This window comes from Xenopus tropicalis, chromosome 2 (genome assembly GCF_000004195.4).
Source record: "Xenopus tropicalis strain Nigerian chromosome 2, UCB_Xtro_10.0, whole genome shotgun sequence".
Taxonomy (NCBI): domain Eukaryota; kingdom Metazoa; phylum Chordata; class Amphibia; order Anura; family Pipidae; genus Xenopus; species Xenopus tropicalis.
In genome coordinates, this window is record NC_030678.2 from 34,027,405 (window position 1) to 34,043,184 (window position 15,780).

A 15,780-nucleotide genomic window follows, 5' to 3' on the forward strand; every position below is an offset into this window, starting at 1 on the left:
CAACTCCAATAGATCACCAGAATCCCTGGATGGTCCGGGTGCTCGGGGCCCCGAACCCGTAGCTGTAGGGAGGAAATCCAAATCCAAACGTGAAGAACACCAAGCGCTCCGGACTCAGGGGTTTTCACTTAAAAGCAGGTTTTTTATTATTGTTCCATTTAAAAGATTAGACGACTAACGCGTTTCGTGCGCGTGCGCACTTACTCATAGGCATATGCATATTAAAGTGAAATATTTAAGTGAAAACCCCTGAGTCTGGAGCGCTTGGTGTTCTTCACGTTTGGATTTGTAACTCCAAGTCAATCACACTTCTGTGAAATCAAACTGTCCACTTAAGGCCCCCATACGCGGGCCGATAGAAGCTGCCGATATCGGTCCCTTGGACCGACTCGGCAGCTTATCGGCCCGTGTAGGGGCCTGGCCGACTGATATCTGGCCTGAAATTGGCCAGATATCGATCGGCCAGGTTAGAAAATCCAGTCGGATCGGGGACCGCATCGGCTCGTTGATACGACCCCGAACCGACTGCCCCATTGCCGCGTGCAGAATTCGCCTACATGCCTCCCCGATATCGCCACCCGTAGGTGGGGATATCGGGTGAAGATCTGCTCGTTTGGCGACATCGCCAAGTGAGCGGATCTGCCCATGTATGGCCAGCTTTAGGTAGCAACACTGACTGACAATCAATTTCACATGCTGTTGTGCAAATGGAATAGACAACAGGTGGAAATTATAGGCAATTAGCAAGACATCCCCGATAAAGGAGTGGTTCTGCAGGTGGTGACCACAGACCTCTTCTCAGTTCCTATGCTTTCTGGCTGATGTTTTGGTCACTTGAGACGGAGTCTACAACCCACACAAATGGCTCAGGTAGTGCAGCTCATCCAGGATGGCACATCAATGTGAGCTGTGGCAAGAAGGTTTGCTGTGTCTGTCAGCGTAGTGTCCAGAGCATGGAGGCGCTACCAGGAGACAGGCCAGTACATCAGGAGACGTGTAGGAGGCCGTAGGAGGGCAACAACCCAGCAGCAGGACCGCTAGCTCCGCCTTTGTGCAAGGAAGAACAGAAGGAGCACTGCCAGAGCCCTGCAAAATGACCTCCAGCGGGCCACAAATGTGCCTGGGTCTGCTCAAACGGTCAGAAACAGACTCCATGAGGGCCCAACATCCACAGGTGGGGGTTGTGCTTACAGCCCAACACTGTGCAGGACGTTTAACATTTGCCAGAGGACCCTGTGCTCTTCACAGATGAAAGCAGGTTCACACTGAGCACATGTGACAGATGTGACACGTGAGTCTGGAGACGTGGTGGAGAACGTTCTGCTGCCTGCAACATCCTCCAGCATGACTGGTTTGGCAGTGGGTCAGTAATAGGGTGGGGTGGCATTTCTTTGGGGGGACGCACAGCCCTCCATGTGCTCGCCAGAGGTAGCCTGACTGCCATTAGGTACCGAGATGGGATCCTCAGACCCATTGTGAGACCATATGCTGGTGCGGTTGTCCCTCAGTTCCTCCTAATGCAAGACAATGCTAGACCTCATGTGACTGGAGTGTGTCAGCAGTTCCTGCAAGATGAAGGCATTGATGCTATGGACTGCCCGCCTAGACCTGAATCCAATTGAACACATCTGGGACATCATGTCTCGCTCCATCCATCAACGCCAAGTTGCACCACAGACTGTCCAGGAGTTGGTGGATGCTTTAGTCCAGGTCTGGGAGGAGATCCCTCAGGAGACCAGCCGCCACCTCATCAGGAGCATGCCCAGCATTGTAGGGAGGTCATACAGGCACGTGGGGGCCACACACTACTGAGCCTCATTTTGACTTGTTTTAAGGACATTACAAAGTTGGATCAGCCTATATTGTTTTTTTTCACTTTAATTTTGAGTGTGACTCCAAATCCATGGGTTGATAAATTTGATTTCCATTGCTAATTTTTGTGTGATTTTGTTGTCAGCACATTCAGCTATGTAAAGAACAAAGTACTTAATAAGAATATTTCATTCATTCAGATCTAGGAAGTCTTATTTTTGTGTTCTCTTTATTTTTTTGAGCAGTGTAATGAGTAACATTAGTAACATAGCTATCAAACCCAATACCTGGGCCATTTCATCACAATGTGTTTGGCTGCTTTGAGCAGATGCCATGGATTGCCCATTGCTCACCCCCCTAGTGCAGCTATATAGCACACACACCTAGACGTAGTTTTACTAAACATGGCGGCGAGGAAACTCCTATTGTCAGACTGTATTAGCCCCACAGCGAGAGATACCCAACTTAACCCGCCAACATTACGGCGACTCCGCCTCTTTGGCATTACTCCTCCCACTTAAGAAAAGCCCTCACTCCACCCTTTCTATTTTACTCGCGTTCGACTGACATAAAGTAGCGGGGCATGAAGCCGTATATCCAGCCCCACCCCTTCTCGTCCCACAGATCATTCATGTTTTGGCTTCGCCCCAACTTGAGTCCGTCCCACAGCTCATTCCCCCCGCCCCGTACTAACGGGAAGCAGAGGGTGGGAGGCGGTGATTGGCGCGCTGGTTCCGCCCTGTGAGGGGTTGTGCGTGTTGCTTTCCCAGTCGCTTGTTATTGTTTGGGGGAAGGGGCACGGAGCGCCAGTGCTTGAGTCGCGGAGAGGCTTTAGGAGCTGATTTATTTTGTCCGGAGAGATTAGTAGTGAAGCGCCGGTCTGCATGGGGAACTGCCATACAGTGGGGCCAAATGAAGCCCTGGTCGTATCAGGTAACTATGGGGCCCCGGGGTGTGACTGAGGGAACAGGAATCCATTGGAAATCTATGCATATAGGCCTTAAGCCTCTCTCACTTCCTCCATGTTGCCTCGGCGTGCTAAGGCTCGTACCGTGCAATTGTACCCCTATACCCCTATACAGCAACCCATAGGCATAATTACCCTATACCCCTATACAGCAACCCATAGGCATAATTACCCTATACACCAACCCATAGGCATAATTACCCTATACCCCTATACACCAATCCATAGGCATAATTACCCTATACACCAATCCATAGGCATAATTACACCCTTGTTAGAGAGAGCTTACCGTGGGGACCCGGGCTTGCTGAACTACAACCTTCCTCTGCGGATCCCGACTGGTACAGCTGCGCAGCCAGAGGTTAACCTAGATTCTTACAGAAATCCATCAGCTTCTCTGTGGGAATTGGTGACTGAACAGAGGCAAATATTGCATATCAGGCATGACAGGGTTTGAATTTCTCTGTTCTTCTGTCTGCATTTATATGATATCTGCAGTGACAGCCATCTCATATTGGGTGTTGGGGGTGGGGTGTGGGAGTTGTAGTTCAGCACACCAGCTGATTAGACATCGCTGTTTTATATGGACTGAGCATTTGCCTTTAGGATTTCCTTATCTGAATAGGCAGATAACCATTGCGTATAGCCAGCATGTGGCTTGTCATTTATCCATATATTATATATCTATATATTCTTCATTTTTAATCAGGTGATTATTACATTTCCGAGACACATACCAGGAGCATCAGGCTAGAGTGTGTTTACACACTGACAGTTGTACAGACAAACAGAAGTAGACAGGATCTGCAGGGAGTGGCAATGATCGGACTGGTCCAATGCAGAGAATTCAGTGTATTCCCTCCTAGATGAGCGTGATGCCTTGGGCAGCTGAACTGTACTCATGTATAAAGCAGCAGCCCTTCTTGAACCTAGGGAAACCTGCAAGGGGATTTTGACTTCACTAAGGCGTTGCCTCATGGAAAATGCGAACCCCCCCACCCCTTCCCCCGTGGGAATTCTATGCCTTTTTTCCTTATAAACATGGCCTCTGTGTGTGCCAGCCCTGCCAGTGTTTCCCTTACTCATTCATTGCTTTTGGTTTTTAAGAAACCAGCTTTGTCCGTTCTCAGGATGATGTTACTAGTTATTTTTAACCAGTTTTGCTAAATATTTTTTAAACATTATCCTGGGTTTTTATTGCATGGTGTTTGCTGGCTTGTTCTTTATAGCTACAGCCATCTTTAATCTGTTGCATAAACAAGAACCCACCCATTCTGGCTCTGTTTTCAGTGGAACCTTATTTTATCCATGTTTAGAATTTGGACCTCAAAATCTTACAGCGTGAAATGAAAGCTGGTGGTTAAATTACAATAAAATGAAAAAAAAAAATAGCGAATTCATTCAGATTTTTCAAAACTGCTCTCTAGTGGCTATTGCTTCTTAAATAGCTGCACAATACATAGTTTCATGTGTACTGATAGTACACAGGGCTATTAGTCACCCACAAGAAATTTGCATTACCAGTGGGCAACATTTCTGAAAATACCTTTGTATTGTAGTCAACACTGATAAACTGATTTTTCTGGTAATTGTCTGAACCTTCAGGCAATAATGCAGGTAATAAGCGGCAATTCCCCATTGACTACAACAGAAATTAATTTTCAGGAGTCTTGTCCCTGCAACAAATCTTCCTGTGTGCCACCACCTTTAATGGCTTTGAAACATAAAATAATGTATTGTGCAATTATGTGGCAGTTATGAAAGAGCTCTGAAGCTTGGGCATACATGTAAAAATCACTCTGTTGGAAATGTTGCCCTGTAGTGGATCTTTGCCTGACTCGGCTGCTGTGTTTTGCATCACATACATTAGGTTGCCAATCATGCACCGATATGGCCGAGCAGTTTAGTGGATTTCGGCATTACTGCTAACCATCATTATATATGTGGCCATTTTGGGAAACAGTTTGTACCTGCCAGATTGCAGCAAGCCTGTTTGGACCATTAATCTAATCTGCTGAGGACTGTTCTTGGAAAATATACTTAGATCTAGAAGAGAGAGGTGCCACAGGCCCTTTATTTGGGCATTTCCACTTACTAACTAGTGCTGTTTGGCACAACCACCACCCTCTAAAGAATATAGGAAATGTTAGCATACTGTGCATGCAAACTCTCCTAGACATCCACAAGGAATCCGTGGGGAAATCTGTGAACACGGTGGTGCTACTCCTAGTGAAATATGCTTTCCTTTTCCTTTTGGTCATAGTTGATTCTCAATCAAAATACTGGAACTGTCACAAGTGTGGTGTCTTGTGGTAAGAACCCACGCAGCGAGTTACTCAGCCGCTATAGGTCTCTGCTACCGCAGGCGAGTAACCACTCCAAAAAGTATAATCGCCAGTGGAAAGCCCTTCACGTTCCTTCTGTAACCCAAAGTCGCACAGAGTTTCCTCCTGCAGGCAACTTCGTGTGACTTCGAATTACCAAAGTGATGCCAAGGGCTTTCCACCAGCAACTTCTATTGTTGCCGGTGGAAAGTCTTTTTGGAGCGGTTACTTACTCGCGATAGCAGTGATCTATTTCGGTTGAGTAACTCGCTTTGTGGGTTCTTACCCTTAAATTGATTCATGCCCAATCCATAGGATGACCAGAGCAAATTTTATTCAATAGTTTGGCTCATCATCTAATAAAAATATTTTTAAACATGTAAGTAAACCCAGTAGGATTGTTTTGCCCCAATATTACCCATGCAGCTTAGTTAGAATCAAGTCAAAACTAAAGACTGATGTAGCAGCAGAAATGCTGGTAGGTGGCTAGCGGTACTTGGACAGACCCACAATGGCTGGGCCTGCTGGGATTTTTCCTGGTGGGCAAGTCAGACCTTTACCTAAAGGAGGAGAGGGTCAGCTATCCCTTTTCTTGAGATGGAAATCCCAAAGCTGCTTATTGTATAAGTGGCTGCTAGTTTAGTTAATAATTTAATTGATCCATTTTTGTAAAACTTTTGTATTTGGAATTGTTTCTTTAAAGTTCTCCTATCACCCTAAATTGTTTCCCCTGTCAGAGGTACCGGCTAATAGAGCTCGTACTCCAGTTGGGAGAAACAATTGTGTTTAAAAAAAAAAAAATAGCACCCTACAGTGCTAGGCTGCCCGCACCAGGAGGGAGCTCCTGCTTCAGGTAGTCGTGTTGTGGGACTCACATGCGCATAACAAGGAAGTGTCACAACTCGCTCATTATGCACCTGCGTGTGACATAGGATTGGTGGATGCAACTCGCCCACCTATGTCACACACATGCACATAATGAGCGAGAAGGGAGTCTCGCTTATTATATGTATGTGCGCTAAATAACATGGGCATCGTCACCGGCAGCAGCCTAGTAGTAGCAGGGATTTTTTATTTTTTAAATTATGTTTTCCCCAACTGGAGTGTGGCTCTATTAGCCTGCAGCTCTGGTGGAGGAAGCAGTTTTAGAGTGATTGGTGCCCTTTAACAAAGTCCTTCCAGTTTGGTTGTAACTGGTTAATTTGTGGCAGTTACACTACTATTGGTTTCACAATTATCACGTGAAACATAATTTGGAAATCCCCTACTGGCTTCCGGTCATTGTATTGTAAAGAAGAGTGACTGTGATGAAATTCAGTATTGAATTGATAAATCCAGTGCCCAATGTGCAATTATACATTTTTAACTCAAATATAGTTGTTCATATAGTTATTTAAATAAAAAGTACCCATTCTGTAGTGGATGTTTTCCCTAATCATATTGTTCTTGCCCTTTCTCAGCCTAAGTTTTTGTCCTTGGAAACAACCCGGTCACACAGTTTGACATTATGAATTCCAAATCACAGACTCATGCTGAAATCTGGTGGCCATAGGCTGGCTGATAATCTTTGGAAACTGACACTTGACAATCAACAGAAAACCATGTGACAAAGATGTGTTGGCATTGTCTACCCAACATACACATACTGAAAATCCTGCTAAACTTGTTTTCATACAAATATATATAATAAGAGCAAATGCATGATTATTGTGTTTTAAGCATTCTCTGCTCTGCACAATTAGTCCTAGGCCACACAGCATACAAAGCTTAGCTAATTGGCCCTCCTCATCTCATCAGATGTTCTGTAACCTTTTGCTAGCTTCTCTATGAATGGTCTTAACTTGAAATAGAAATGTGTATATATATTTTTTTTAATTTTCTTTTTATTTTAGTAAAATCAGTCAGGAACAAAACACATGCAGTTAATGCCTAAAGACACTAAACCGTATAAATCAAATCATATTTGATGAATCCTTTACCATGCTAATTTTGAATATTCAAGCAGGTGGGGTTGGATCCACTCCTTTGGTGAGGTTGCCAAACAAGTGGATCTATACCTAGCAACCCGTTCCAAATCAGGATGTTCCAATTGTTTTGTCCGGGCCAACGATTGTTTTATAATGGGGGCTTAAGGTAACCCATTGGGAGAGGGCTTTATCAGTGTGCTGTTACACTCCTCCATTTTGGGGATTTTCTAGCCTGCCTATTACATCTATAACATCTCTAGATGTATATAAGGTCATATCCTTCCTAGATGAAGAAAATAGACTGCCTATGATAACTTATCACAATTTTTTTTACATGTTGTAGTCACTTCAAGAGTAGAACATTTTTATGATATGTAAGTATGGGATCCATTATCTGGAAATCTGTTATCTGGAAAATCTCCCTGAGACTCCATTTCAATCAAATCGTTCAGATTTTTAAAAATAATTTCCGTTTTATTTGTAATAGTAAAACACTGCCTTGTACTTGATCCCAGCTGGTTTTATTAGAGACTTAAATTAGGGTAATACATATTACAGAACAACCCCTCATCCAGAAAACTATGTCCTGAGCATTTTGGATAACAGGTCCCATACCTAGTTATCTGTCATACTAGTTTTCTGTCTGATTCACATTGGATTTAAATGTTGGTTGACTGTGAAGGATTATTTTGTACAAACTTTTCTATATTTATAATATAACCAGTGGGACCCCTCCACACATGAACATACCCCCCAACTGTAGTTACTCCTGCAATCTGCTCTGTTCCCCCAAACCTGCCAAGAAGGGGTATGCACACTGGAAATTGATTAGCACCAGGGAGCCTGAAATCAGAAGTGAACTGGGGCAAACATAGTGGCTGGCAAACTTCATTTGGGTTTGTCTTGCAGTAATGGGTAGGGTTAATTTGAGGGTCAAAGTGAACTTTGAATGAGCCCTGCTGATAAAGATCGGATAGGGGTTTAGCTCCCCTATGAAGTAAATGTCCACAGTAGAGTACAAAGGGTAGTTTCCTTGTGACTTTTTCACTGTTTGTGAAATTCCACCCATAAAAATGTACTTGTGTTACACTTGAATTAGTTAATAGGGCTAGTGGCACACAGATTATTTTTCATATAAACTTGTATTTATAAGATATAATTTGGGCTGGGCAGCATACAGTTCTTATTTATTTATAAATAAGATATTTATTTATCTGTATCTACCTTGTCTGCCTCATGTAGTGTTTCTGAGTGATGCATAACAAAGGATGTACTCACATGTTGCAACAAACTTATATCCTGCCCTTAGTAAATCAACACACACAATCGCATATTGGAGTCACCCTACAGTGTGAATTTGAGGTGTGAATGCAGGTGCCATCAAGATAGGTAGGAGCCAGACTTTAGGGCATGGGCCTTACGACATAGGCCCGTAAACTGTATTGATGTGCAGGTCACCCCGAAACCTGTGGTATTTGCGGGTGCGGGAGCTTTTCTTTTTACCCTACCTGCTTGTGACCTTCTGTGCCTGGCTTCCGCCTCAAGAGCCTCTATTTATATGTCACACTTGCCCCACCCCCGTCGTGATATCAGTGATGGGACAGGCACAAATCTATAAATAGAGGAAGATTGTTGGGTCAGGTGTCTTTTGGGTGCGGGCATTTAGGGATGGGTGTGGGTCGACTTTTTGTCGACCGGTACATCACTAGTGGGCCACCAGTTGGACAGCACTGCCGTAGGGGATCAGCCAGTCCACAACCACCTCAAGTAACGGCAAAATGAATTGCTGGGTAATGCTTCTGACTGAATTCTCACAACAGTCCCTGCAGCAATACCGATTTGTAGTGTTTGTTCGATAAATCAGTTCCACACACAGATTGTAAAACTTTTTTCATTTTATTTAATTTTTTGAGTTCCTTAGGGTTAGTGTTCTGTTTCCTCCCTATGCTCCTGTATAGACACATATGTCTGGCAACACTTATAGGCACACCCAACAAATTGAGTGCAGAATCATAATGTTATTCACATCACCACTTGAAATCTGATACGATGTGGAGTGAATGAATCTGAACAAACATGCACACGTTTTAGGTATAGAAAAAGCTTGGAATGAACATTTCTTTGTGATGTATATTAGAAGGAAGTTCAATAAGTTGCAAATGTTGAAAGGGTTAAAAGTGACCTCTTTGTCTCCCATCAACACAAAGCAGCATATTTACAGTAAACTGAGCATTGCCCCTCCCATGTAGCATCTGGGGCTGTCACAGCCAGCATTTGGCTTAGGAGCAGCAACTCCCAGCAGATACAACAGTGCATCTGTCGTTGTCTTATAAAACAGTGGAGATTTCCCTGAACAGTGTAGCCTCAGCTGTTTTAGTGCATTGTAGGATGGCTCGCTAACCCCCAGAAAGTTATTTATTTTTTGAAAGTCAGTGGGGCTCATTTAACAACAATGGGCAAAATTGTACTTGGGCTTTGTTGATAAATGAGGTTAAATAGTTTGACCTTGCCAAACGAGCAAATCTTGCGGCAGTGATCCCGCAACCAGGGGTTTGTGAGCAAAATGTTGCTCCTAGTGGCCTCAAAGTAGGTACACCTTTGGTTTGGATGCAAGTGTTTGAAACCCTGAGACACAAATTTACTCCTGTTTAGCCTCCTGCAGGCCAGCAGTCTACATGGGGTTACCCGATAGCCAATCACATCCCTTATTTGGCAGCCCCAAATATTTTTTTTACATGCTTGTGTAGCTCACCAACACTTTTTTTACATCTGAGTGTGGCTCACGAGTAAAAAAAAAAAAGGTTGGGGGATCCCTGCCTTACATTGTATGGCCACCTTTAGGCCTAGTATTTAACTTACACTATCTGCCAAGGAAGGATAGTGTGAATTAGTTGTATGCACATGGAAATATGCTATGTTGAAGGAGCATTAAAAATATTCTCTCATAATTGGTGTGTTCTGTATAAATGACTGTTTCTATTAAAAGGAAACCCCTAATATCTTGTATTATTTGTGTCTCTCTACTAGGTGGTTGTTGTGGCTCTGACACAAAACAGTATGTGTATGGAGGCTGGGCGTGGGCATGGTGGTGTGTATCTGACACACAGCGGTAAGTAATCTGCCTTAATACTACATTTAATTTTCTTCTCAGATGATTTCCAATTTGACTGTATATGATTACCCTTTTGAACAGGTGTTTTTTGTTACATCTTTTGCATGCTATTTATGTAGTTATGGTAGGTAATCTTTAAAGGTACAATATCTTTTGATTACCGGGGTTAATAAAACAGTTAAGCAGTATCCTAATTTACAACAAAGCCACTATTGGGCTTTACAAATGTAAAATTCAACGTTGTACCTTTAATTTGGTTATTGCGAACTGTTCACTGCAGCCTGGCCTCTGCTACACGAAACACGAGTACTAACAACATAAATGGTTCTGTACAAGCATATTTAAATGATACAGCATGGATGCAGAATGAGTTTTTATTAAGCAATAAGTTTTGCTTTTCCCTTGTTTCTAGTTTTATTATTCTGTTTGGTGCCAGCCGACCAGAACCATCTCAAAGCAGTGCTGCTGTGCAACAGTGGGAAAGGAGCATGTTTAAAGATCCCACCTGTTTTGCAACATGTACTGTTTTTTTGTGGTTGTGAACAAGATTGGCCAGGGCTGCACAAATACCGTGTAGTGCCTTAAAGTTGTGTTTTATGCTCTTATCAACAAACCTTGTCTGACATCAAAAATTCTGCACCCTCCACGTGACTCTGTCTTATATACAAATTTTTTTCATGAGCTCATCGAGCAAGATGATTTTTGCCCAATGTGGCCACTGAAGTGGTGAGCCAAACTGAGCTGATCCAAATGTTTGGCTACACAATCCTGAGGGGTCTGTGCAGACCTCTTTGAGAAAGGATGGCATCCATGGCTTTTATGCATCATGTCACTGTGAGTGAAGTTATTTTGTTCTGTTTGTCCCTTCTTATGTGTGACAGATTGGTCTTGTTGGGAGAGAGACAAGATGATGGTCTCCGATCTTGTTATCTAACGAAAAACCCTATATTGTTGTGTCTTGTATCTGTACGTAACTAGTTATGCCTTTGTTATCATGTATCTTGTTGCTTGTGGTTTTCAGTCAATCAATAAGGTTCTTGCAGCGGTTTTTCAGGCCTGTTGGAATCTAACCTCTTTCATCCAGCCTAATTAGCCAAGTATTAACCAATTTAAAGTTAGGGCTAAACCCCAGCAGAATCTGCTTTTAATAAGTAAGCTGCATATTGAGGCAATAGGTATCTGTTTCAACAGTGTCAAATTTACATTACCTTCATTATTATTCTTGACCAAATTACCCAACCATTGCTGGTTACTGACAAATTTGACGCGTTCCAACAGACTACTGTTTGACTTGCAAGACTGAAAATGTGGTCCTTATGCCTCCTATCTTCATGTGAAGGGATCACTGGCATATTGGTTGACCCAGTATGGCCATATAAGAACTGCAGTGATGGTCAGAAGAGGCGAGTTTGAATGTGAGAGAACCTCACATTTAAGGCCAAATCTTATTGGTGCTCTTGGAATGCATCTTTCCGTGCACATTGGAAACCCATTTTTGCCACTCCTGGGGGTAATAGACAGGTGACTGGAAGGTGCCAGTATACCTCCCAACCTAGGAAACAAGTCATCCTTGAAAGCAAATATTAGCCATATTTGCCTTCAGTCAGGACCCCCTGCTTCCTGTGCTTTACATAGTTACATAGACTTTGGTCTTTTTTCAACCCAACTTAACTATCAAGTTCAATCCCTCCAAGCGAATCCAGTGCTAATATATAAACATAATTATACCGACCTATCTATACACTCATATAAACTATATATACCAATATCTATACCAACTAACTGTAGATCTTGGTATTACTATAGCCCTGGGTAATGCTTGCTCAAGAAATCATCCAAGCCCCTCTTAAAGGCTTTCATAGCATCTTTCATCACAGCATCACCCGATTGGGTATTACCCAACCTACACTGCTTCAACTAAAAGTTATGTTTTTCTAATCTAAAGGGATGGCCACTGGTGCACTGATCACTTTTATGGGGGAAAAAAAGAACACCCCTTATCTGTCTATAATGCCCTGCGCTTTAAGGCAAACACTTTTTATTCCCCAGGAAAAACAACCCCAGCCTTGACAGTCTTCCCTCATAGTCTAAATCCTTTATCCCTTTTATGAGCTTTGGCAGCCTCAGTTTTTTAAGCTACGTGGACCTTTAAAGAAACCGTTTAAACCAAAACAATGCAGCTACTATAAAAGAAAAGTATTGCAGAATTGTAGATTTTTGTCATTTCTATTTGTTTATGTTTGTGCATCTTCTAGCTATCCTATATTAAATGGAATTTAGATCCTTATGTTTACTTTCACTGTGGTTAGTACAAATTTAATATATTGGTAGCTTTGAACAGGTGCCTGGGTTATTCCTGATAATGCTAAACCTGGAGAATTTCAGTTTGTCTATATTTTTGGTCATGTCTGCACTGCCTTTATGTCAAGCCCCCTGACCACATAAACCCCTGCTTCTCTATAGGCTGAACACAGTAGAAGGGCTAATGGTGGTGATAATGACCGCTGTGGCTGGGAAGCCCCTGACAGATTTTACATGATTGGTTATTGTTACATAAGACATATAAAAGGTAAATTGGTTGTTCGGAGGAAGCAGCTTTTATGTGTCTGTCAAAAAACAAAAACCCTTGCTTAGTCAAAGATTCATGACCTTAGGTTTTTGTGGCTTTTCTCAGGATGTTATATAGCATTTACAATTCTTAATGTGCCTGAAGTGTAGTCTCTGTGACCTATTTTACTGAAAACAGTAAATATTTGAAAAGAAGGCATCACCCTGTTGGGCAGAGAGCTCAACAGGGTGCCTTTCTATTTTCTGCTATTGTCTCCCTGGACCGAACGCCAATAAGCTGCCAACTTGGGCTGAGAACAACTGCTGACTCTTCCCTTCCAGACCATGTATGTGCCCCACAGACACAAATGTTACATTTTACTGGTCTTCTCTAAGTGTAAATTTTTTGTACCCAGGCTCTGGATATTCCTGTTCTTTTATTTGTTATTTTGATCAGTAGAATTGTATGAAATGAATGTTGCAAAAAGCAAATAGAACCCAGTTCAGTGGATAAAGTAGAGTTTGGTATGAAATACGCAAAGCTTTGCTTCCTTACAGTGAAAATTGTCTGCACATTGACTGCTAGCACCAAAGGGCATTAGATACAGCCCCTATTGATCACTGGCTCCACCTGTGGTTAAAGGAAACATAGTAGTAGGATCAAGGTAGTCATGGTTGTATTATGAGCTGATTATCTGAATATGTTTTTGAAGAGCTTTGAATAACCTGAAAAATTTGTATTTGTAAATTGTGCCTAGTGATGTCATTGGTTATAGTCAGTTCTTAGTGATGCCGCAAGACTCATTATGAATTAACCTCTGTTGCAAAGTATGTGGATGTTAGAATTGACCGCAGTTCCAAGACGTGTTTAAAAGCACGCAGCCTGCAGCATCATATTTTTGTGCAATCATAGAACTACTCTGTGTTACACATAATTCACTATATATCCTGTGGAATTGTTGGGGGCACAGTTTGTTTCACATATGTGAGCAAAACAGTTTTTCATCCATGGTCTGTAGCAATGGGATTGTATGACTGTTTGGCTGCATGCTTTTATTTGTGGGGGATTTACTCACATCAGCATATGCTGTACTCACTTATCCTTTCATCATCTGTCAGAGGGCTGTTTCACTTGGTAGGATTCCTCTCTCTATTTTGCAGTTAAGATGCTTGATAAATGCACAGCTTAGGGGGCTCATTTCAAGGCTAAACTGAAATACATTATTGTACTTTGCCTTTATTGCCAAATGGCGATATGTCAGTATACCTTTTAATTATTAAAAATAAATTCAACACAGATTACAGGGGTAATTTAGTGCGGTGTGCAAAATAAGGACCTCAATTGCCCATTGCACTTTGCAGTGGGGAGGCTACTGATTTGTGTACCCCCTATCCATTCTTATGCTCAATTCTCTACTATTTTGCTGAATCTTATTTATTTTATTTTCTAATTTGGGCCTCAACAGTATAACAGTGCAACATGGATAATAAACAACACAATTACATACTCTGTCTCCTGTCTTCTTTCCACCTGTAATGGTCTTTCCCGTACTAACCTGAGATTCTTTTTCTAATAATTGTCTGCCCTTTTTGTATATTCTCTCCTCTTCTCTGCATCACCTAATTTTTCATATTTATATTATTTCATTCAATTCTGCCATCACTTTTTTTTAGTTATTTTCCTTCTCTAGCTTTTTTTTTTCCCCGTCTTACATTCTCTTCTGCACCTGTATGCTTTTCATTCTGCTTCCTCTTTACTTTTTTTCCCCAAATTCTAATCCTTTTGCCGATATACCCTACATTGTTGTCCCAGCTAAAGACACACGGATCTACTAGTAGCAGCTACTTGTTACGGCAGTACAAAATAGACAATGCTGCTAATTTACTGATAACTGTGTAACTGTGTGGTAACTGATAATGTGTTTTAGCAGAAGCAGTTCTCATTGCTGTCTATAACAGGGTATTTTCTGGCAAGTAGCTGCTACTTAGTAGCTGTGTGTCTTTGTCATAAAGCGTGTACTGTTTCAGATGAGGGCTCTGGGCAATTTTAGTGCCTTATCACTTGCACCCTAAGGAAAATAAAATAACCCCTTATGTACTCCCTGCTATGCAAATCTAAACTCTGCAACCCTCCTGAAACTAGAATGGTGAACCCCATAATAACTAAGTTTATGTAATATAGACTTAACAGAGCTTCTAAAGTGGGCCTGTGGAAATAAGCTACATAGCTTTTGTGGCTGGACAGACCTTTAAGCATAAAGGAGCTGTTGAGAAAACCATGTGGTTGGACATCTACCCTGGATACAGAAATAACATGAAATCTATTATTATTGGTGTCTTCCAGTTTTGTTGCTGTCAGACAAGCTGTGTTGAAAAGCACTTATCAGACAGCTGTGTTGCTAGTAGCCCTGATAGTCTGTCCAGCAGTGCTGCCTGTGTAGTGTAGCTCATACTGAATTCTATGCTTTCCTGTCATAACTAAGGTGGCACCTCTTTCCCAGCTGTATGTGAATACACTCTGCATGCTGCTAATGCTAACCTTACTGAAACCTTGCTCCTCTACATGCTATGGTGGAATCGTTTTTACCTTACTCTCTGGTAACTGCTTTGTGTATCTGCTGTTGTCCTACCCTTGTCTAATGCTGCTCAGACTGTCATTGGAGGTTATGACCATCCTCTGTCGCTGCGAGAATATTGAAACATCCGAGGGGGTCCCTCTGTACGTTACAGGGGTTGCACAGGTAATAAAATGCCAAATGCCTAACTCTACTCTTCTAAACTCCTTTTTTGTTCTGTTAGATGCAGGGACGGCAGGAGGAGCATCACTAACCCTTCTAACAATCTTTTCTGATATGTTAAAATCAACTTTTCTTCCCCCCTTTCCCCCCTTTTCTTTACAGCCAGCAGTCACCTTTGGCCTCATTGTGCAGTTACACATAACCATATATATAGAAGCCATACCTAATTTCTTTATAACCCTTTACAAAGGCTACAAATTGTATCCAGGAGTTTGCTTTACACAGTATGTGAGTAAATGTTTGTACCTCATAC

General features: G+C 42.2%; 1 protein-coding gene across 4 annotated transcripts in view; it reads left to right on the forward strand.

Annotated features, from left to right (window-relative positions):
• The first annotated feature begins 2,436 nt into the window (after positions 1-2,436).
• The window catches only part of flot2 (flotillin 2), a 31,002-nt gene continuing 17,658 nt past the window's right edge, over positions 2,437-15,780 (forward strand). For 2 of the 4 annotated variants that reach the window (XR_001923960.2, XR_001923962.2), the window contains exons 1-2: positions 2,437-2,745; positions 10,098-10,179. Coding sequence is in view for 2 of the 4 variants with exons in the window: in XM_012956838.3 (XP_012812292.1) it covers positions 2,697-2,745; positions 10,098-10,179; positions 15,380-15,470 (222 nt within the window). In the remaining 2 variants the exon portion in view is untranslated. 4 annotated transcript variants of the gene reach the window in all.